The 25,458-nt window shown below is 38.6% G+C and overlaps 1 protein-coding gene across 1 annotated transcript; it reads right to left on the bottom strand.

The window, feature by feature from the left end:
* Positions 1–479: 479 nt before the first annotated feature.
* On the bottom strand, positions 480–24,301 carry LOC121295076 (Krueppel-like factor 13). Its single transcript, XM_041219390.1, has 2 exons — positions 23,490–24,301; positions 480–1,010 (listed from the first exon to the last, which is right to left on the bottom strand). The coding sequence occupies exons 1-2, from the start codon at positions 24,001–24,003 to the stop codon at positions 718–720; spliced, it is 807 nt and encodes a 268-aa protein (XP_041075324.1). The 5' UTR covers positions 24,004–24,301; the 3' UTR covers positions 480–717.
* Positions 24,302–25,458: the final 1,157 nt, after the last annotated feature.

Genomic DNA, 25,458 nt, shown 5'->3' with positions numbered 1-25,458 from the left:
ATAAAAAGAAAGGCCTGTGTGTTATTTCCAGTTGCAAAAGTATCAGCAAGTGGTCCTTTATTTCCTTTAGTCCCCCACTTTTCTTTATAAGTATTATTTCTAATATAAATTTAATAATAATTCCAGTGCTAGTTTTCCTCGACAGCGTGAAAACTAACTGTAACTAAACAAAAAAAAAGTCAAGAGTGCAAATTTTGTTGAGTGTAAGGCTGTAGTAAGGGTGTATCTTCATTGCGTTCATTCTTTCAACATGATAGGCATTCCCTGAGACGGGAAAAAAATTCAAAAACACAGTTGAATTTCAAAAAGAGTAAAGTGATGTTTGTATTGTGCAATCATTATAAGTTATCCTGAGGTGTAGACATGATTATTTTTTTGTTTGTTTGTTTGTTTAAAATACATTTAAATATACCTTTAACAGATCTCTGAATAAAAGTTATAAAAATGAAAAAAAAAAAAAAACAACCCCCCCCCCCCCCCCCCAAAAAAAAAAAACACCACTAAACAAAAGCACTACAGTTATAGAGCTAGAAATACAATCTAGAATCTAGAATCAACCGGGAGAGGTTGGAGAGTATTTTCCCGAGAGATTGCACTAATATTAGGCAGCTACGTATGCAGTACAGCAAGCAGATTATCAGCAGAGGGGTGCTCACAAAATGTGCAACACAAGTGTCGGGCTGAGGAAAAAGTGCGGGTGTCCAGTGCAAGGAGGGCTTAAGGCGAGCTGGCTGGACTGAGGGTGGGGCTGGAAGCGTCCGAGCGGCTGTAGTCGCTGAGGGAGCCCGTGCGGGTGCCAGTGCTGTAGGGCCTCTTGAGCATGCCAGGCTCGAAGTCGGAGTGGCGCCGGGCATGCTTCATCAGGTGGTCACTGCGCATGAAGCGCTTCTCGCACAGGGGGCAGCCGAACTTCTTCTCCCCGGTGTGTGTGCGGTAGTGGCGAGCAAGCTCGTCCGAGCGGGCAAACTTCTTACTGCAGTTGGGCCAGGTGCACGGAAAGGGACGCTCACCTAAAGAGACAAAAGCAAAAAATAAAGAAATAAATGGATCTAACGACATACCGACTGAAATTCAGGAGAGTGAGAGAAATATTTAACATGATTTAATGAACAGTAAATACAACAGACAATGGAATACATTGAAATGACAATATAATATCTGTGTGCTCTTGCTCGCTGGGCTTGGTCAGATGTTTGCCTGATATATATTTTAGGGTGAATAGAAACCCTCTACATATAAGCCCTGAGGCAGCTGTAAAGCTGGAGATAGGGGAGGTTGAGGGATGCTGAGGATAGGCAACAAGATCATGTGTGTCTTATTAAACTCATAGTAAAACCAGCAATGGATCAAACTTCTATGCAGTGGGAGTCTTATTTCCATCCTTGGACTGACTGGAATATTGGGAGATGTAGTGTTGGGAATGTGACTGGTGCTTGAGCTATCCCCCATTCCAAACTATGCTTAGCATGCATCACTTTTTCATAAAAAACATGTTTTGAGGCCCAAAAACCATTACAATACACACTCTATAACTTGAAATGACTAGGAGCATATTCATAAAGCATTTACCATAGTGCTAAGTATAGATTACCTAAATGTCTGTATGACAACATACATGACATGTTCCAAGGTTTGGATAAGACTACATATTGTTACATTATACACTAGGGTAACTCCTGATAGGCTATTCTAGTAGGTATCAGAACTGGACATCCCCCTGGAAGGGAGTGCATCATTAAATCTGATGCAGTCAACTCTATTTAATCAAAGTAGTAGTAGGGTTCACAACATACAAGGTCTTAACAGCATTATACCCTATAAGTATAGCTTATAAATGCAATATGACATCTGAGGACATATAGGCAACATTTCCTATAAAAAACATGAATAAGTGTATTTGACACTCAAGATAGATGGTACACACATACAACTGCAGCAGGTTTAATATGATGACAATCACCTGTTGAATAAATAGCCCATGGGAAATGCTGATTGTGCAGATAAGGTGAGCGGTTCAAGGACAGCACAGAGGTTCCCTGTTACCATGAGGCAGCCCTGGAGTTTTACCAAGAGATGCACCTGATACCTTTAGTAGCAGAGAATGACATACCACTGACTGTCAGTAAGAATGACCTGTTTCTCATACTACAGTAACACATCTGATGAATGATGAAATGCAGCACTAAAAACTGAAACAACTCCTTCCAAAAGACTGTAAAAAGGGAAGGATCTGTTGTTACATTTTAAAAGTATGCGGGTCTGCCAACCAAGCACCTACTAAAGTCTTTAATCTGCCATTTTCCCTATCATGATGCAATAAGTAATACCTAACACAGATGAAGGCAATAGCTGAAAGTCAACAAAAAAGGGTTTTACGAAGGGTAATACAGCTGTGTATTGTGTTACAGACTTTTTTTAACATAAACAACTAGTTTATGTATCAGGATGTGGTATACACGCTTTTAAACTGGTGTAAATGGGAGCAAAGACACAGTAGGTATGTAAGTGGTGTTACAATAAAGAGCCTGTCACTAAGGGAGCAATATCAGTGTTATTGTTATCTCAATTTAATTGGGCTGCAAGAAAAGCTGCGAAGTTATGATATTTTGAAAGCACTAGATCAGTTCATCTTGTGTTTTTCTCCCTCCCCCCGACCAAATTGCTAAAAATAGAAATGCATACCGGTACATTGAAAAAATTAATTCTGTAAAACAGACCCACACTGCGTCAAGCACTCTACTATCCCATAAATCACCCTGCACAGCTAGTTCAGCTTATCATAGGAACTGTTAGTTTGTTTGGAATCTTGTGTCCAAGGCAGTGCGACATAAACAGGGGTTACCTGCAATATGTAGCATACACTTTGGTGAAATGGGTGTTCCCTCCCTCGCATGACTGATTGGTTAATGTGTTATGCAAGTGGGATTCCTGGTATTGCGATATATAAAAAGGTCACCACCTTGTTAGTCAAACGCTATGAGCAAGGAAGGGTGACGGCCCTACACCTGACAGTGTGGAGACAGGTGTGTCAAATGTTGCACTTTCTCTTGTAACATGCACAATGCAATAAAAACACTATAAAACACCTAGCACAAATATCCTTAACTTGTACCGAAGATGTCCAAACACACAGTTCTCTCTCAAAGTAACAGCTGTGTGTTGCTCCTTTCAGCAAATCGTTATTTGTAGAAGGCATCAGAGAGTCTGAGCGCTGACAAATTCACAGGTTGCTCAAAGGCACTCCTCGTCAGTGGTTGTCGTTAACAAACTGGTAAAGGGGTTAAATCAATAAGACAGCTCCTAGAACATCAGTCTGGGTACACATAGTGCAGAAACAGAACAGAGCAGGAACCCATTGGTTTAATGCAGTTAAAAGGGAGCATAGTACAGACTGTACACTGCACATTCCTTACATTGTGTTAACTGAATATTGGAGGAGGTCAGTTAGAAAAAGTACATAGACCTCAGGTCTACTGATTCTGATACAAATCCGCTTGGAAAACTATTCTTATTGCATAGGTTAAAAGTGACAGTCCTGTAGTAACAGAGCCAGAGTAATCGCACAAACAGCTCATAGGACAAAGTTTGGGTTCAAAACGGTGATATCCCAGATATGGTTCCAGACCCAACTATTGTTCAGCCCACCTAGTACCACAGCCCAATCAGATAATACACTGCAGAAGCACCATAACCTTCTACAAAGATCAGTAAATCAAACCCTCTACATTAGTTGCAATACACTCAGCAGTCCTCTAGCTCATAAGAACCATAAGAGACATAACATTATTAGACCATTATAAATGACATGTGCGAAATCAAGCAATTGTGGCATAATATTGTACTGTAGTAGTTCCCTAGTAGTGGCTTTGTGATTTAAGTTAATCTGTAGTGTGACAGTGCTCACATTTTTTTTAGCTGGACTGCTTTGCAGGCTTCTTATCCAAAATGCAGGAGATGACATCTGTTATACAATAAGAGACTCCCTAAACACACTTATACTGCACAGTATAAGGGACAGCACCAACTGTCAAACCATTTCCTCTTTAAAAGTTATCTTGATGATTTAATTCCAGTCACATGAACAAGTGTGCCTAGTAACATACTGTACATATCCCCTAACATACATACACAATATACACATACAGTGCCGTGAAAAAGTATTTGCCCCTGTCTGATTTTCTGCATTTTTACATATTTTTTAAACTGAATGTTATCAGATCTTCTAAATCTAATATTAGATAATAGGGACCCTGAGTGAACAAATAACACAACATCTTGATATTTAATTCATTTATTTATTAAAGAAGGTTATGCAACACCCAATGCCCCTGTGTGAAAAAGTAAATCGCCCCCTTAGACTCAATAACTGGTTACGCCACCTTTAGAAGTACTCCTTCATGCAGAACTGCTTCAACTCAGTGACATTTGTGGGTTTTCGAGCATAAACTGCTCATTTCAGGTCCTGCCACAACATCTCAATGGGGTTTAGGTCTGGACTTTGACTAGGCCATTTCAAAACTTTAAATTTCCTGCCATTCTCATCTAGACTTGCTTGTGTGTTTCGGATCATTGTCTTGCTGCATGACCCAGCTGCGCTTCAGCTTCAGCTCACGGACTGATGGCCTGACATTCTCCTGTAGAATTCTCTGACACAGAGCAGAATTCATGGTTCCTTCAATGATAGCAAGTTATCCAGGTCCTGATGCAGCAAAGCATTCCCAAATCATGACGCTACCACTACCATGCTTGACCGTTGGTATGAGGTTCTTACTGTGGAATGCAGTGTTTGGTTTTCTCCAGACATAACGGGCCCCATGTTGGCCAAAAAGTTCCACTTTTGACTCATCTGTCCTTGTTCCAGAACTCCTGAGGATCATCCAGGTGCTTTTTGGCAAACTTGAGACGAGCATTCATGTTCTTCTTAGTGAGCAGCGGTTTCCGCCTTGCTACTCTGCCATCAATCCCATTTTTGCCCAGTGTCTTTCTGATGGTGGAGTCATGAACACTGACCTTAGCCGAGGCGAGAGAGGCCTGCAGATCCCTAGATGTTGTTCTAGGGTTCTTTGTGACTTCCTGGACGATTTTACGCCTTGCTCTTGGAGAGATTTTGGCAGGACGGCCACTCCTGGGAAGATTCACTACTGTCTCAATCTTTCACCATTTGGACAATATGGCTCTAACTGTGGTTTGGTGGAGCCCCAGAACCTTAGAAATGGCTTTGTAACCGTTTCCAGACTGATAGGCATCAACAACTTTTTTTTCCCGGAGGTCTTCAGGAATTTCTTTTGATCGTGGCATAGTGTACCTCTAGAGCCTGTGTGCTGACAACTTCACTCTGATGTTGAGGGCCAAAGTTAGTCAGATTTATATTGGGCAGGGTTGAACCAAATCAGGCCTGACTGTTAACCAAAGTATTCAAACAGCTGACCCTAACTATCCCTTTAATTGGGTTGAGTTAACTAGGGGGGCAATAACTTTTTCACACCTGAAGATTGCATGTTTGATTACCTTGCACACCAAACAAATTAAAGAAGCACCAAATTTTGATGTCATTTTTTTTCTCTCAGACTCCCTCTATATTACTACTACAACCCACAAAAAGTTTTGACCAAATTCAATTTGAAAAATGTGCAAAAATGCAGAAAATCAGACAGGGGGCAAATACTTTTTCACAGCACTGTAATTGTATTTAAGATGTGGCCAGTTTTAGGAAAACCTAAAAGCTTTCAATGTATCCATATAAAGCCTCTAACTCTGTACCATGCACCTCACAATTCATCTAGCAGTTATGGCTGCCTCCACTAACAGCTCGACATTGGGTGTCTACTAGCTATAGCAATGTTACTTTTAATGGGAAAGTTATATTTCTTTAGCCCAACCCTAGTTTAACAGAATTCTTAAGACCAGTACTGTCAATGTACTAAACACAAAGCACATATACTTTGCTGTACTAACACAGCCAGCAAATGTAACAACCCGCCCATGGGACAATTTGTGACAAAATTCTTTCCAGTGATTTTGTTGTGATAGCACCATTATCTAAGCATTTGAAGAACTGTTGTTAGTTGTGCATCGTACGTTCATAGGCGTGCTGGTGTTTTTTTTTTTAAAGTTAATGCCACCCACCAGCTATTTGAAAGAACCAAACCACAAAAAGCCACATCTCAGCTGCCTCCCTTCCCCCCACTTACTGCTAGGCTAGAAAGCCATAATAATTACTAGTCAAAGCAAGTCTAGACAACCCAAGTCTGCACCCTGATCTTAACGGATCTGTCTCCTGATGAGTTCTGCAGCACCAAGCCTCTGACAGACATTTACATCATCCCGTGATCAACAGATCAATTAATACACAGCCTGTGTTATGGGGCCCCCTCATTTTTAGTTTATAACTGAATCTATGACAACTGGCTACCCTTTTTGTGCTTTTTTTGCCCAATGTTATTTTGTACGGCAGACAAGCACGATTTAGTTCTAGCCCTGTATTTTGTTTTCTGAAAGACATGTACTTATGGTTATGTAGGACCTCCTATTTTTAATATTGTTACCAGAGCTACCTTTACCCAGTCTTATTTGTTACTCCATCTGTTGCTTATTTACTTATTTGACTTTGTTTTAAATGCTTCAATTACCCGGATGACTCTGTTGGAAAGTCAGCAGCAAGATTTTTGTTTTGTTCCTATAAGCTGTGTGGATGCTTGAACTGTAATCAAAGCAAAGTGTTTAATCTAGTTTAGTTCCCTTCTCTCAAAATGTAGTCATTGTTATGTTTTCACTGCTACTATATGCAGATTCAATGCTTTTGAATAGTATTTTACTCAATTTTTCACATCTCACAACTTCAGCTCTGAAATAGAGGTCAAACTGATATTACTTTTGCCAGTGGTTGGTCCTGGTCTAGGGTAAAGATTACATTATACACATATTTAGAGGCCACTACAACATACAATGTAGGATTTGGGGAGAGAGAAGAAATGGCACTTACTCATGACAGAGATGCATTAGGGGCTGCACACAAACTATGGAATTAGGGTAAGATAAAAATGGCATAGCCAACGAAGGGAGCATAATCCATACAAGATAAATGTGATTCGTATGAGAGTTTCCCCTTCAAGTAAATTACAGCATTTATAGGGTTAACAAACTAGACCTCTCGCACATACAGCAACATCTATTTATACAGTAGATCAGGCAAACCAGCTACTCAAAACTGATCAGTCGGACTTGATCCCATAAGATATCTGGTGCTGAACTAGACCAGACCAATCAACTTCACTGAGCCTTATCTTAAGAGGTTTGAATGAGAGAATACTAGTTTTTGAATCTGAAGAATGCCCCTCAAAAAACTATTTATAAAACAGCAAAAAATTTGTTTTCCTCAAAAATATGCAGCAACATGAGAAATGAACATCAATTTTCAAAATGCATTTCAAACTTGAACCTATGTGTTTTGTACAGGTAAAGTTTAAATGAAGATTGGAGTGAGGCTCTTTGCTGTGTAGACTCAAACCCTGCCTTATTCAGAATATTACATTCTGCATTTAAAAGAGTCCACTTGCATGTAAAGATGTCACTCTTGAATGTTACAGTATACATTTGAACTACAAATCGAGAGAGAGAAAGAAACATGCCTGAGCATTTTAAAACTCTTTCCAGTCAAACTAGCACTATTTTAGTTGTGGTGGCTCTACAGTACACCCCATTGACAATGTTATGGTAGGTGTTGAGAATTGTGCACCCCTGTTGACAGACAGACACCAGGGCTCTCAGGCAGGAAAAAGCTTTTTTTTATTTATTTTAATGCCTCTAGGTCCAAACAAAAGTTAGGTTTCCTGAATCTTTAAAAATGTACTTTTATTGTATTTCATTCATATGCAACATGACCACAGTATTTAAATACAGTCCTTGTACTCCAGCATTTAAAAAGAAAAGTGTTGAGAACATGCCAAGGATAGGCTGCATCAAGTACATCTTGTTCCTTCGAAAGAACACGAAGGATGCCTTGGGATGAGTGAAAATTTCTAGTCCGAATTTGTTTTGCTTGTGGCTTTCTGGCAGCTTGCAGTGTTCACTGTGAGATAACACCCTGCTGATAAGCAAGATATTTTCTAAATCACTGCCATGGGCTAACACACCAGGCTGCCTTTCTTGGAATGAGAGAAGTAGTTAGGAAGCTTTTGATTGTTGCTTTATTTTGGTGAATACATTTACCTAATTACCCTGAATGAGAGACTTATCAGGCATGTGAACCTAACTAGCTAACAACCAGCCAGACTTGAAGGGATGTGGTTATGTTACAGGTAGTTATATGCAATGTTCTCGCTCAGTGTCAGTAGGTCAGTAAACAATGCAAAAAACACAATGCCAGATTGTATGAAAATAAGTGCGTTATCTCTGGTTTATCAAATGGTGATACGGTAAGTAATGTTTAACTTCAGCACTTGGACACATACACATAAGAACACGAAGTTCACAAATGCTATCAACGTAAGATTCCTGAGAGGACTGTTCCAGTGCACCCTGCCCAAACACACACAATTATGCAGGAGCAATAAAAGTCTGTAAGAGGGGAATTTTCCTTACAAGTGCCAAAAATAAAGTAATTTGGCATCTTGACTTAAATGTGTTGGTTAATTAATTCTGTACTCAGTTAGCAAAACTCCCCAAGCAAGATATTGATATTAACTAAAGTCAATGCTACTACCGTTACTCAATTAGCTAGCTACATCTGTTCCAGCCTTGGCCAATGATTTATGTGTCTGCTGTAAACAACTGCTCATTTGCTTGAGTCAGCGCACACTTTCAGCAAGTTTAATCCTCAGAAAGTACAGTTGTGTTCAAAACAATTAAGAGCTTTCAATGCTAAACCTATTTTGTACAACACCTAAATAAGAATACATAAGCAATTGGACGATCTTAACAGCATAATATCTAATAGCACCACTCAGAAAATCCTTTTTAAATTCCTACTTGTGTCTGTTCCCAGGATACTAATGCATGCATTGCTCAAAATCCTGGTCATTTACATGAGCTCCTGGAGTTATCTGATTTCAGTTGAACCATTTATCAATATGGAAAAAAACACACAGCTGCAGAGTTCCAGATCTGCAGCTGAAACTCTTCCTGTTTACCTGAAACAGCACAACGTGTTCTTTGTCTGCATTGTTTCAAAGAGGTCTTTGAAGGGTGAGGTAAAGTGAAATGATTGTGAGCAGTGCAAAAAGAAGCATAAACGAAATACTAGTAAAACCTCATACTGCTCTATCATAAATATTTCATTTGATTGAATGGCATTGTTGAGCACTTCGGAAGGAATCCCCCCATCGCATCATGTCTGGGGAACCTAAAGCGCATTCCATCACACATGGCACTTGCAGGTTGGTGGGACTGTAAGAAGGGCAGCCCACGTTCTCATCGACACTGTCTTCTCACGGAAGCTTGTTTGCATATCACGGGCCTCCCTCTGAATGCAAAGCCCTGACCTCAGCAGAACCATACCGAGTGCAGACGCAAAGTAAGGGGATGACTTGGTGTCTCTGCGTAGACCTATTGTTGTTTTGTTTTGCTTTGCGGTCGCTATTAGTAGCACAGTAGCACATTAGTAGCAACATCTGCAACAGTTTAAAGTTCCACTCATCTTTCATATCAGCAAGTGTTCAAACATGTTTCATTATCTTTAAAAAAAACATGCAACTGTGTGCAGTAAGAAGTCTACACAATACCATTAGAATACCAGTTGTTACCCTGTAGAAATCTTACAGTTGCAGTGCACAACTCTGGCCCTCTAGGTTATCAAGTAAATAGATTGGGAGTTCTAGTTAAAACAAATAACTTGATATGTGTTTGGCCCTAGCTATGCACCCTAGCAGAACCATCAGCAGACCACATGAATACCAGAAATGGCAAATAATGGATTTGATACAGATACTGTACTCATGCAATGGCAGTAGTAGCAATATGTATAACTGGTATGTATAGGTTCACACTACTGATATGTCAAAACAGGAAAATATTACTTTGGAACAATTCTGCAACTGATTAACACAACTTGTAATTATGCTTGTGCTACTTAAAAGTCATCACATTGCCACTGTGGTTCCACTGTGATTGAAGGGTATCAGTCTGGAAAACAACAGTGTGACAAGAAAAGAAAGCCCATCTTTCTCATTGTATGGAGTTATTTGTTGACATGCATGTCAGGGACAAACACTGGTCAAATACTGACAAGACAGTAGGCCTCAGGCAAAGAAAACATCTTTATATGAAGGCCTGGGATTACTCCAGTCCTGCACCCCCGGCAGTAGTGTAAGAGGTATATCAAGGAGATTTCGATGTAAATAAATGCATCTGCGGATGTTCATTCATTTAGGCCCCTTTGTTGTGTCTTCAAAATAAACTCAGGAAGCTGCCGGAGGGTCGCAAGGAAGTGTAGTCTACTAGGATATTGTTGTATAATTGTGAACAGTTCTACATATTGTGTTTGGTTTGAAAACACAAACTGTGTTTCCATAGTAATGAGCGTTTACCCATATGTGTTTTACATTTCACCTACCAATTGTTTAATTTCTGACCATTCTTTGCTATTTGAATAAACAAAAGAGCAAACTCGAAGCTTCCTGTAACTTTACACTGTATTACACACTGTGTTAGGTTTGTGTTGTAACCTGTTTCCAACTGTCCCGCTATTGCCTAGATATGTCCTCAGGGGAATGGGGTCCTGATAAGAGACCAGATATGTTTCCATGGTAACATTAATATTTTATAAACAGAATATGAAAAATAGGCATCATCGTTGTTGCAGCAATTTCTATATAATTAAGGCTTCTGATTTTCAGTTTCAAATCGATAAATGATAAAAATGAAATCGGTGTACAGTCAATAAACACTGGAAAAACAGTGGAAATGCTTACTCAAGTCACTTTGACTTCACCCCTTTCCCATTTAAAAAAAAAGTATATATATATATATATATATATATATATATATATATATATATATATATATATATATATATATTTTTTTTTTTTTTTTTTTTTTTTCCAGTGCAGCTGGGAAATGTCCCTCCTTCCTGACTTGTATCTGTCATTGATTTGTTCTGAATACTTCAAACCTTTAAAACATATTACTGTGCTAATCTTTCTAAGGATGCTGATGTGTAATTAACTGATTAAATATAATAGATTCCCAATTTCACTTAAGGAAGTGAATGGCAATCACATGGTTTCAACATGTGTCGAAACCATTATTTAGGTAGTGTGGATCGGGTAAAAATTTGGAGTTAAGATAACTCCACTGCAGGACTCAAGTTAGTTCCCTAATTGTATAATAGTCTGAGCCATTCTAGGCTTCCTTATAAAAGTTCCCAATTGCAAAACATTTACATTATAGTGCATTTAATTAGGCTCAGGCATACCCAACAATCAAGCTAAAAAATTAAACTGCAATGCAATGGGTGTCCTAAACTGTATGATACCAAGCAATTTTATAACAAATTAAAAGATTTCTAAGCCCATTGCAGTATACAGTGGGCTACAAAAAAAAAAAAAAGCACACACTTTGTAAAACTATTCTGTTACTGTAGTGTCCCTGTTTTTTTGTGCCTAGAGCTGAATCCGTCGACAACTTAAAAGGTTTTTTAAAATAACAATAGCAAAATCCCTAGTCAAATGCAGATGTTATTAACTTATTATAGACTATGCCCGCAGCCATATCAACTGGGATTCAGATCTCGTCAGACTGTCGGACTGTCCAAAGAATAGCACGTGCAGTGGAAAAGTCCTCATAGCTACAACTCATCCTGTGAACAATGCTATGAGGGAACTATACCGTTGGGAGAGCCCTCATTATAAAGATGTTACTGATCTCCTTTCACAGAAGCATTAACCTCACGATGCTGGAGAAATTCAGGAACAGGAGAACAAATCATGACTAATTTCTAGCGTCTTTGCCTTTATAAACTGGGACACAGGAAATCCTTGTAATTTAAAAGTTTGTATGTTGTGCGTAAGTCATCTAATTTTTTTTTGCCGTATATTCTATGCACCGGACGATATCTGTACACAGGAAAAGATGTACTGGGATTTTGGCCAATCCTGAACATTAATATGTTCCTTCTCATGAGTGTGTTATAATGACATATAATGATGTTTTATAAAGGCTATCTTGTATATAGTCATAGATATTGTGAGCCAGACAGACAGAAATTGGACAGCTTCGCTATGCGCTCCTCACACCCAAACTGCTTGAGATTACATCTCTTTTACAAGGGGCGGCCCCCTCCAGACAACATATTAATTTATAGTACAGTGACTAACACACTACAGTTGTCCATATCATGAAAAGTGGTTTACCATGATTTATGTCCAGGGGTTGAATATACCGCATATTGTAATTTTTCTTTTATAATTTTATGAAGATTAAAAATACCCGGATGTGTTTTAACAGTATAGGGAAGGTTTAAAGAATATGAAACTTGACAAATATCAGCGATACTTATGAGGTTTTCTTTGTTTCTAACTGTGTGGGAGGCACGTCATATTCCTTTTGTGTAACAGCAGGAAGTATGAAAAGCTTGGTTCAGAACACTGTGCATCTTGTACAGGAATCAGGCTATTCAGTGTTTTCATTATTTTTCTGAAAACAAGAACTCTCCATGTTTAAGGATTTCTGATGGGTTGGGAGGTGTTGGAAGTTCACGTTTTTAAAGCTAAGAACAAAAAATAACAGGTAGTGCCATTTTTCTACAGTAAAGTTGATAATCCAAGGCCATTCATTTTTTTCTACCCCGCAACACATTTAACACTTCTTATGAGCATGATACTGCTTGACCCCGTTAGAATGTCACTCATATTGTTGATTTAGACACCTATTTATTTTGAGAAAGGGGAGAGGGGTGTGATAGCCCTAGGACAAACAGTCATGGTTGGGGCTTAAAGTTACTCATTTTACCTCCAATAGAGAAGGCCTATATGATTCTTGTGTCTCTATTTGATCTTTATCTGTTTAGTCAGACAAATGAAGGTTGTATGGCTCCAGTTAACCCACCGTTCCTGTTTCTAGCGTTATTGACATTTTTTACCAAGGGGGCGGTACTGATTATTACCCTCATCTAAAGAAAATGCCTGCATTTCCTGTAAAAAGTATCTACGGGTTTGTCTGTCTTTCCAGTTCCCCAACAGTAATACAAAGTAAGCATTCATTGACAGTTTTCCATATTTCTTCTCAGACAATTTAATGGGGCTTTGTGAACAGGGTGGCTTGGGAATGACAATACAGACTGGGAAACACAGGCACACACACACGGCCTGCGGAAGGGGCGACTCGCTAATGAGCTTGTATTTATTTATTAAATAAAACGTTTAAACAGAACAAAAAAAAATTTCATGAACAAAAAGGCCAAAACAAAACGGACAATAATTAGAACAAGCATCATGCCGGTGTAAAGCAGGCACTACTAGCAACTGTTTTTAGTTTTATAAAGCTTACTGTCTCTCCGTCTCCTTTCTCCAAACTCCCCAACTGTCATTCACCCAACAGGAGCGGCGGCTTCGTTTTTACATGTGGTCATCTCCTAATTGGTAATTACTTGATTAATTGGGAGGTGGTCACATTACACACGAGTTTTAGCTGGGGATTTTAACCCCATCTCTGCTGTAAAACAATAATAACAAAAACTGTGTTTTTAAACACTAAACAATACACTTAAATCACAATACAACAAATACCAAATACGCACAGGTGCGGGTGTACCCCGTCACAAGCTTCTACAGGGTCTTCTACATAGGACTTTTTGGGTCCTATTTTAAAAAGCTTACTCTACCAGTATGTATGTTGCAGCTCTTCTGTGAAATGTTACATTAGTGGCAGGGGGTTCCTCCATGTCAGGCACCACTAAGAATGTGTTTTTATTATTTTTTATGAATTGCCCCTGGACAACTAGCTACTCGGATCAACTTTAAAGTTTAAATGATACATTATTATTAAACATAAGTAGGGGTAATAAACAATGAATTGTGATACCCGATATATTGTATCATAATAGGAAGTATGTATAAAGGAATAGGAATTTGTATTACTGATGTTTGAGGTGATTCGATTCACGGTTGTGCACCGAATCAGTGAAAGCGTTTCCACTCCCTTGCTTGCGCTGAAAACATACATGGGTGCACACTAAGTGTGAGCAAGTGTTGAATCCGATATTGCTAGCCATGGCAAAGCAATCTGTGACCCAAACTGGTAAGTGTAAACACAGTATACATGTGGCCTTTGTATGTGGTGACTGATAGGTCTAAAGGCAATGTTTTTTTCACCTCTACATGGTGTTTCACAGGGTGCAATTTGTCAAATTTCCAGTGGGGGGATAAACTAGACAAACAGCAAAACATGAGGGCAAGCCTTGATACATCTGTAGTACACAATTTAAACAGTTAAGAGAATCACTAAAGTTACATATTTATACCGAATCAACCAATAAAACATCTTTAGGAATCAGCCAAATAGAAGACAGCTAGAATTGTGTAAGAAATTACACGCTTGGTAAATCCAGTTTAAAAATATACTCAAAAGGGTATTTAAATGTAAATCAAACCCACAATATCCTTACAGGGGTTTTCATTTAAAAGCAATCCTTCGTAAATGTACAGTAGCTACAGTAGTTATCTGAACCCATTCCAAGTTCTAGTATCTTGTTACCACAACTATACTGCCCAATCTCTGCAATTTCTTCAGCGTCGTTGGCTATTGGAGCATTTGTGTTTTGTATTGTTAGACGGTTATACTTGAAGCTCTGAAAAAGATACAGTTACATAATATCCTCTTCTCTACAGTTCCAGCAGTAACTGTAAATCCAAGTTGGCCAACACATTCATTTAGCTCATTAAAGTAAATCATAATGTTAGATAACCAAGATGAGCACAGCTCCATAAGTGTAAGGCACTGAATTTGAGTATGCACAGTATATCTCAATGTGTATCCCATTACTATCCCCCCTTTTTAAAAAAAAAAAAAATCCCAGGGCTGCAGTATGGGACTTCCTAAAGGCTGTGTTTATAACCAGAATGGTTAACTCACAAAGCTGCTGATCTCTCTCTCTCTCTTCCTGCCTGTCATAATTTAAACCCTGCAGACCTCAGCATTGTTCTGCTGGGGTCTTAAAAAAGACTGGCTGCCTAGAAAGTCCTGTTTAAGCATCGTCCTAAGGCTGCTGGGCAGGGGGACACAAGTTCTGTGTACAGGAGGAGAGCAGAGAATTAGGTGAGCCACTGGGGAAGCATTTCAGGGGCCATTTCAATGATTTTATAACATTTACGAAGATTTAAATGAAGACGCCATAAACCAACTATTCTTTATTACAGGGCTTGTGCAAACTAGCTATCCCTCACAAGTCTGATTAATTTACTATGCAAACAGAATTCCAAGCATGCTGCATTTGATCATATATTTAAGTCCTTCAAGCCTGTTGCAAACCAGCTGCACTCACAACAGAAATATAAAAAGTCAAGCCGAATAACACTGCTTGCTCATGATAGTCCTACACCCTACTGATATGTTATGGCAGCCTTTCTTTAGTTTATCACAACCTTGTCCATCAATTGATTAAACCCCTGCTGTGTTTTACTTGGTGCATCTGGCAATCTGCAATCGAGCCGTCTGTATTTAAGCATTCATGGCTGAAATCGAAGGAGTGTGTTTTTGTGTGTGGACGTGCTCAGTTTTTTTTTTATTTTATTTACTATAACAAAGCTTAATCTGATTACAGTTCAAAACAACATTCCCTTCTGTATCTATGAATCAATGTAAAACATTAGTCTTCCTTTGACTGCATAGATTATTTGTGTGTGTGTGGACAGTAAAACAGATATTATTATAGCCTTTGTTCAAGGGTTTTAGTGTTTTCTAAATGCACCGTTTCTGATTAAAAGTTTTCCTTTTTGTCATTGAAACAATGGAGGCTGATTTGTTTTACTGTCCCATTTTCAGCTCACAGAGGTGCTCCTCTAATGTGGAAGATCAGATAAAGAGTCTGGTAACCTTACACCCAAACCTGCTACAAGCTGCAAGCTACTGAAACAGGACACAACATAATGAAGCTGTTTGCATGCAACCAGACTGGAGATCGTCTGCCTCATTTGCACAGGTTCTCAAAGCAAATGTGGAACAGATTGTAAATGCTGAGTCTGCTGGCCGTCCCAGCCATGGAAGGTGCTATAGAGCTCAGCAGCTTTGCGATGGTTTGGTTTGATCAAACTTCAAAAGGGATGTGACCATAAATTTTACAACCTATACCATTTATACTTTGCTTCTCACGTACCCAGTCTTTTTTGCATACAGAGATTTAACAGGTCATTCGTTGTATTGAGCAGTTTCAGCATGTCCAGGTTTTACTTATTTAAATTTAAGCAAAGCATATAATAACCATCAAGTGCACACAGGCCACAGTATGACCTAGACAGGGCATAAATGTAAACCAAACAATATTATGGAAGGTAGAAAGCACTTTTTATACAGTCAGTTATGGAATAGCCTACCAGGTGAAAAGAATAAAATAAATAAACTGGTCTTTAGGCTACAAGTAAAAGATACTTTCATATTGTAATAAAACATTAGCTATAAAACAACCTCAAGACCATAATTTAAAAGTACATGCATGCATGGGAGCTAGCTGGAGCAGAAGCCAACAAAAAGACAATAAGCATTTGTAACCAATTAGCTTTTAGGTTTGAGCCTCCGGGAGGAGAGCACAGGCCTTGAACTTATTAATGCTGTTTACAGCCTGGAAAGGTTATGTCAGGATGCTGGGTGTAAAAAAACATTATGTATATGAAGTTCCAGCTCGAGCCTTGTGGTTTTTCTAATCTTGGCTCGGTTTAGCAGCACCAACTCCCAAGGAACTCACTGTTCTATTTTGAGAATTCCAGACTCCAACACGCAGGGGCTCAACTGCCATCTACAGATTCTCATGAGATTGGTTACTGAAGAAAACAAGGCACAGCAAAAACCATTTCACCCTACCAATAGTGAAATGGAAATATTGTTTAGACCATTGCCAACAATATGCAAGTCAATTACAGGTGCTGCAGTAGCCTTAGTGTATTGTGTACCACTTTATTTCAATTCAATATGTATTATTTTCCAAATACAATTTAATGCTGTACAAGGTCACTCTTATACACAAATACATTATTTTTAAAATCAACAAGATAAAATGTATATGAACATTCCCCAATATGTTTAAACTTTTGAAAATAAAAATACAATTAAAAAAAAAAAAAAAACTAGAAACACCACTAAAAAGGCAAACATATCGCCAGAAAATGACATAAATAAGGCATGCTGAGTGACGGTTGAAAAAAATGGAAGTGTTAACAGGTGAAACCTCAAGGAAAACATGATTATGAGGATGCAGTACATTTTCCAGATACCTGCCCAGTTCTTTAGTTATATGCTGCCAGCACTCCAGGTACTGCACACCTGTGCATTTCCAGCATTAGGAGAATCATTATCCTGTACTGAGCCTCAAGGTCTCCAGTCACAGTTCCAGTTATCCCAGCATAATTACTAAGAAGACAGCAGAGGTGATACATTTCACTGCCCTCATACCCCACCCTCTGCACTACTAGAAGCTTCATGCAGTAGAATCTATAGTATGGTTGGGCATTGCTATATATGAGGTAACCTGTGATACTACAATGATTGCTGTGAATAACATCAAGGTACAGTGATTTCTTGAAGTAATGATGTGTGAATAACAGCAACTAACCCACACAAACAGGAAACAAAAAAATACAATTTCTCATACTCATACAAAGACATACATTCGCTACTGAATGGCCTGCCATTTAGCACTACATGTTAAGGCAGAAGGAAACGTCTATGATACATTTTACTATATAACAGTTCATAGGTAATTCACCAATTTGACACAATGCTGCTATAATGACAAGCCAAAAAGCCAAACGCTGTTGTAGTGCCTTTAAAAAAAGATGCCATTCTGTATTACTTATTTTGGTATCTATCTTAAATTGCAGCTGTGTTTTATTTTCTAAAACATGAATATAAACAATTATAAACATGTATATTACTGTACATCTGTTTACAGTATGTAGTGAGTCTCCAGTCTCCTCCTCCACATTCCACAGTTGTGATGCTTAAGAATCTGAGTAACCATGCAAATCCTAAGCCCAGGATATGCATAATTAAACCCTATTTGAATCCATTAACACTGGGGTTTGCTTCCAAAACTTCTTACTTCAAAGTGTAAACGTACACTCCATGATGTGCTTTTTGGTTAGAAAGAAATAGCACTCCATCTTCGTACTGACGTTTCTGTGTCTATGGGCTGGGAAACCCTTTTTCCCTTGCTCCCTGGTAGAGGCTCTGCAAACCTGCTGAATGTGCAAGAACTGAAAACCACAGGATATTCCAGGCTGACTCAGGCCTGAACTGAAATGACCTACATTCTCTGATTACTGAACAAATGAGACGGGGAGCTCATTGTTTCACTCGACTGTTACCAACCAACCTGCATCAATATCAGAAGGCAAGTCCACCGTTTGGACTGAAGCTATTATGTCTTTCTTTTAATCAAACAAAAGTGTTTCTCCAAAGACCTTATTACAGAGCAACAGTTGCATTTAAAAACCCTGTACCCAACAAAAAAAAACCTAGAAATGCAACTCAGACAATGTAACATACATTCGTAGTGATAATTAATTTAAGGGAAGCGTGCCACATACCAAATGAATGCGAGGGACAACCCATTTACACAAGCGTCTGTACAATATATTCCAATTTTTGTTGGCTAATCCTTGTACACAAGTAAAATTTATAGTGTGTATCTATTCATTTAAATAATGGAGGATCTCATAGCCACTGTTTAAATGATGTATGTTCTACAGAGACCGGCTTGCGGGTGTTTGCTTTCATAACCCAAACAAAGGATCTAATTTCAATGCTTTAGTTGAACAGACCTCCAGTCCTCAGAACAAAAACAATGTATTGCTTATGGCACAGTACTGAATGGGCTTCAATACAATGAACCGGCACGTTAGTCACTGAGACAAGGTCTCATTCACAGTGAATGTGTGTGCTCGTTCTGATTTACTGCTGTCAGTTAAAGCATAAGGGGTCTACTAAATGGGGGAGGATCTAAATAACGCCACCGTTTAAATCCTTAAAAGAAAGGAACTCAGTGACGAACTTCTGTAACCGTGTTACTGCAATAGTATTTTTGTCTTTATAAGCTAGTAAAATGCCAAGTTTGGTCCTGTTTTTTATATTTAAAAACAACATACTTAGAGAATGTAGATGATGCAATGTGTGACAGAAAAGTTGCAGTTCTGGCAAAGAATGATTACAGTATATTGGTCATGGGCTCAGACAAATATTTTCTACAATGAGGCATTTGCTTTTGGCAGGAAGGCTGTATCACCATTCACAGATATGACAATAACAGCACATGAATTCCTTCACATAAATACACCTCTGTTTTAATGTCTGGTTAACTTCTAGTTGTCTAGACTACACAGTTTTAAAGCAGCTCAGATATAATTGCTAAATAGCCACATATGGGCTCAGGTGTCATACACTGTTTAAAGCAAGCTTGGCCAAACCCAGACAAGAAGGGCAAATGTGGCCATTTTACATGCCAGCATCTCTATACAATGTGTTACAGGCAACTTAACTTGGTTTTAGCATTGGCATACTGCTACACATATATTATACATCTGTATTAAAACACCACAGAACAACTAACAGGTTCAGGAATTGAAAATGTAGATATTTAGTTATAACACATATGTTGGGGGGAAAAACTTATCTAAAAATTGTGTGTCTTTTTGGTCAATTACCGGCCGTTTTCTCTGGGTTAAAACTGTTAAGCATTGCCATGGCCTCTTGTGTAAAGGGTATTCGATTTAATCTAATTGTGTGGAAGTTGCACCAAGGATACATTAAAAACAAGCAAAGGCAAAAATAATCACAAGAAATCGCAAACTTGAAAGAACAAGCATAAAACACTCACACACAAAAAAAAAGCCTTACTTCAAAGTAGTAAGAGTTTCACCATAAGTCATAATTACCCATAAGTTATACACTTTGGGTAAGTTTATAGTTACACACATTTCTAAATATATTAAAATGTATATATTCATTGTGCAGTCTAGACTGGTTGTCTGCAATAATTGTTTTCCCAAAAGTTTTTTCTTACGGTACAGGCCTACAGGAGGGGGGGGACATATTAACTGCAGCAGTATTGCAAACAAAGTCATGGAAAAGGGAAGGATTGTGCTCCTTTAAGGGGGAGGGGTTGTTTTGTAATTTAACATGGCACATGTACTACCATAATATAGAATATGCAGCAAATGCAATTGTTCTGTTTAAAATGTACCTGTACTAGGGGATTATACAAGTCACCTGGTCATTTTGCTATGCTGCTCTGGTAAGAAAAACTTAATAGAGAGCGGGCATCAACAAAAGGTGTTGCTTTTCTATTGCAGGGCATCAATTTTAAAAGCTTGCTATTGAAAGTAACTGTACTGTTTACATGACTGGTCTTCAGTTGCACTGCATGTTTAAGAAAATCAGTAGCTAAATGCTTCTTTATTCTTTTAATGATGCTGAAGTGCGCTCAGAGGTGACAATAAGTTCTTGTTTTAATGTCAACTCGTGCAAATTCTATACCTGATTATGTAGCTTGCAGATGTGGTGTTAATAAATCCCTATGACAGTTTGCATGCAATAGGCACAAAGCAGCTCATTGTGGATCTGGAGATGCAGAGCTAGAAGCAAGTGGAACTGTATGAAAAGGAATCGGTGGAGTGCTTGGCAGGGGGTTTGTCTGTGTCATGCATAAAAGAGTGTGGTGCTAGTCACCGACATGTCTGTGGAGACACCTTTGACTGTAGGCTGGTGTACAGATCACTAAAAGACGATGCCCATCTGATGATCTGTAGCTATTCCTAGTCCACGCATCAAAAGATGAGAAATGACAGCAACATTAGGTACTTACTGAAAGTTACATAATTGACTGTTAACAGCAATGTCCTGCTGTGTGTAGGTCAACAGCCACTAGAGATGAATGTTGCTGTCGTGCAATTGCCAGGAGCAATATGGCAGTGTTGTTGGTTAAAACGACTGTACATAACCCAAGGCTATTCAAATCTTTTTAAGGTAACGTTAAGAGGATGGGGCCTTTCTGAATAGAATCAACCCACCCCATTGCTTCTGAAGATGCAAGAAGTGCTCAAGAAAAGGCATGTTCAAGTTACAGCTGCAAACATTTAGTCCACCAAGAATAATGGAGACGAAGAGAATCGTCTTTTTTAAAATTCAGTCTGTTGAGCACCACATCAAGGCTGCAGCTCAAACCATGAAATAGACTTGCATCTTCCACCCACTTCACCTCATACACCCTCACTGCATGTGCACTGAACCCATGGTTAAAATGGTATTCAGGTGCATCCAAACGGGAGAAATTCACAACAGCTGTAGTAGTAACATATCTTAAACATAAAAAGGTGCCCTTATCCAAAGCATGTGGGGTGTACTGTACATGGAGTAATACTTGTGCTTTTACACTTTTATAGTGAGACTATATATATATATATATAGCATTGAGTGGGATGGGCACACTTTTGGACAGTGTTTGTAAATTGAGATTCCTGTTGCATACACTGCACAGCCCCCAACACATGCACATATAGTCTTCACTGATGAAAAAAGTTTAACAAGCACATGATAAATGCATATTAATGTCCAAGTAAACCATTGGAAGTGCACCCTTAGAGAATGACCCCCAATGGCAGTGATGTTACGATAAGACAAAGGCAGTTTCAAATTTAAGTTACAGAATGGTACCGTGGTAGTCTGATTGTGTTGCCATTGCGGGTAATAATAGTGCAGTTTCCTGATGGTTCTGTTAAAGCCTCTTCAATTAATACAGTGACAATAAATGTTGATGGGATTTGACAACTTAAAAACCACCATCCCGTTCAAACAGTATTACCTGGCCCCTGACATCAGCATGACTGAAAGTCAAAACACCAGGTTCAGAATTGTGTAGTTTTATTAAACACTGTATTTTATCCATATATTTACTATTGCCTTTTTTAAAACCTGAAATCTAATCGGTATAAATGTTAGCATGCTTTTCACTGGGTTTCTGTTCACCCCCACCCTACTGGTGGAGAGCAGCAGTCTCTGAGCTCTGCTAGCTGTGTCTGTTGCTGGCCAGATCAGCTGGCAGACTGGCTTGCGGGGGCGTGGCACACTACAACAAAGACCTGAAGCCCAGACAGGGAACTGCAGAACTGTCTCTCCAACTCCCTTTTTACATCGTTTAAGCCATATAATACGCCAAACAACTGAAAAGACAGTAACACTTGGTCTCTCTCTCTCTCTCTCTCTCTCTCTCTCTCTCTCTCTCTCTCTCTCTCTCTCTATATATATATATATATATATATATATATATATATATATATAATAGATATAATAAATATATACGTATATGCTTATTAATTTATTAATGCAACACACGGTAAATTTGGCCACAACAGGATAAAACACTTGAAACACAAATACGAAAAATTCGGCCGATGCATAAATACATTGTGTAAATATCCTCTGGACCACTCCAATGCGACTACTGTATGAAATACTGATAAATGTAGTGTTCATCGTTAAATGTACATGATGACATTGCATGTAAACATGTAGCAATTATATAAACTATATATAACGGGGACATTAAATATATATTGGGGATTTGTATATATATATATATACACACACACACACACACTTTTTTTGCATTATGATAGTGCATGGGTAGCTACAGCTATTCAGGATTACATGATCTTAAATAAAAAAAAATAATCGTTTTTACTTTTAAAAGTATACTTGTTGTAATGCAGCCAATGTAGTACATTACTATTTGGGGTTCATACGACTACATAATTCCACGTCTTAACCATTTTAACAACTACGATGTTTTAATGGGAAAAGATCAAATATGAACTAGACCTGAGGTAATGTGGGCGTTCTTTTCGCCGGCTGCTCTTAAGACTGCAAACTTAGCTTTCGTTTGAAGTACTAGTAATACAGCGCTCTACACTAGAGGGCAATTCCTAGACTAATTTAAGTAGTACAATTAATTTAAGTACAATTAAATTAGTACATGTAAACACTTGGTTTCTGGATATGTCATGCAATAAATAAAGACTGTCTTCTTAGTTTTTATTTGTCATCTATATGCTCTTTGTTCTGATAGAGGAAACTGAGAAATACTGTGCAGTGGGTGGAGTTGCAAGCCTGATTATCAAAAGCAGCAATTATCATTTTTTTATTATTATTATGTTGTGTTTTTAGTATTTTCTCAGCATTGACGTTCAATGACTTTGAAAAAGCATAACAGTTTATTGATTAAGACAAGTACGCAGCAGAAAACTTGACAATGAATATTATTCAAAAAATGTTTACTTAAAAGTGAAACTGACCTGTATGTGTCCTGAGATGGGCTTTAAGATGGGATGATTTGCCATAAACTTTTTCACAACCTGAATAGTGGCACTTGTGCTTTTTCTGGGGAGATTCGTGCTCAATTCGGCTTCTCCCACGCTTGTTTCTTTGTTTGGGGCCGGAGTCGGTGCAGATGGTAGGTGTGGCAGTGTTTCCATCACGTTTGCCGGCCAAGGAGCCACTTTGAAGCCCGGCATCTTCTCTGGGAGGGGTTTGTGTGTCGTTTTCTTCTGTTATTTTTGCCTGATCTGCATGATTGCTGGGGGTCTGCTGGTTTAGGTCAGCCAAAATTCTGGCCACCACAAAGAGAGACGAGTTATCTTTCACCAGTGGGTCTTTATTTGCTTCTTTAGTATCCTCTCCGTTTCCAGGGGCTGACATTGCTTCTGGTTTGATATCTATACTCCCTTTTGGACCATGGACAATCGCACGGCTGGACATTGACACAAGGCACTCTGCTGCAAAATGGTCCACACGGGCTGATGTTGCCATTTCGTTAAAAAATATACGAATACCCTTTTTATAACATGCAAATTCAAAATGCGTCTGTTTTCTGTGGATCCCTTTGTTGTTTTAAGATCAATCCAAAACTGGAAACAAAATAAAGGTATCCTGTTGGGGAAACGTTTAAAGGGAAAAAAAAAAAAAAGCCTGATTTATCTGATGAGACGATCCCAGTTTGTTTGTAATTTTGTCGATCAAACAATATTTAGAAAGTTAAATTAATTTAAAATTAGAACTCCCATCATTTCATCTACCCTCTTTCTTGCATGGTGACAGTATTATAAGGTTCTGTAGTCTAGTTAGTGCCGTTTCTATCCACGTTGGGGGCGTGGCGCTTTAGAACATATGGCAGAGGCGTCATAGACACAAGCTACAATTTCATTGGCGAGGTTCATATCCAGCAGGGTGTAGTTTTAACTTGCAATGCAAACAGAGTTGGGTTTTGTCAGACACTAGTTTTATCGTGTTGATGAATATTTGTTAAAAGTTTGCAATTTCTTAATAAAAAAACGATTTTGCTCAATTGTTTGACCACTGCTTCTTTGAAATAGCATTATGAAGTTATGTTTTTGGTTTTCTTTTGATTTTTGCAGTATAGACGCGTGAGTATTATGATGCAGGTGATGTGTCACGTTGTATAATTATATCGTACCAGTCTTGGTAAAGCCTAGGGCACTCAGTCTGGCATGCAGAATAAATACACCCATGTTCATATTCGATTCATTTGTTGCACTTTGTGTTACGGTTTAAGTTTTAAAAATAGCTTACATGTGGCTGTAACGTTGAAAGAACACACGTTTGCAGTATGTTTTATAAGTGGCACAGTTCAGCCTTCGTGGTTTCTAAGAAGTTCCCACTGTTTGTTTTTGCATTTTGAGACACTGGCAGTGGAACTGTTTTTTTTAAGTGGGGGTGCAGAGAAAACTGTAACCCCTGTATATGACGGAAACCATGCAAAACCAAGGGGGTGCTACCCTCACCCCCAGCACCCCTAGTTCCAGCGCCCTTGTTTTGAGAGCAATATTCAAATATAGGCAATACAAGGGAAGAAAGTCGTGTATTTTTAAGTTTGTGGCCGTTTTACAAATATTACAAGTGGGTGCATTCGCAAGTAAAATCACACACTACAGGGCCCGCAAATATGTTCAGTTTGACATTAAAGCTTGTATTTTATACATGTGTACCATCAGCAGACCGTTTGACAGTCCAGTTTGTTTATCTCAAGGTGCCATATGCATCATGCACATGGGAGGGGTCATACGCCAAAAAACACTTATTATAAGTAATATAAGTATTATTGAAGTAATGTTAAAACTGTACAATGCACTAGTAAGACCTCATCTTGAATATTGTGTGCAGTTCTGGTCACCTCACTATAAAAAAGATATTGCTGCTCTAGAAAGAATGCAAAGAAGAGCGACCAGAATTATTCTGGGCTTAAAA

This window comes from Polyodon spathula, chromosome 19 (genome assembly GCF_017654505.1).
Source record: "Polyodon spathula isolate WHYD16114869_AA chromosome 19, ASM1765450v1, whole genome shotgun sequence".
In the NCBI taxonomy this organism is placed as follows: Eukaryota; Metazoa; Chordata; class Actinopteri; order Acipenseriformes; family Polyodontidae; genus Polyodon; species Polyodon spathula.
The sequence above is the reverse complement of the archived record's forward strand: the minus strand, read 5'-3'. Positions and strand labels throughout refer to the sequence as shown.

What these genes read in the sequence shown, in the direction of transcription:
- LOC121295076 (XM_041219390.1), bottom strand. Translation starts at nt 24,003, where the DNA reads ATGGCAACATCAGCCCGTGTGGACCATTTTGCAGCAGAGTGCCTTGTG. An exon ending in CCATCTCAGGACACATACAG is followed by an intron (nt 1,011 to 23,489) that starts GTCAGTTTCACT and finishes TTGTCTCTTTAG; the next exon opens with GTGAGCGTCCCTTTCCGTGC.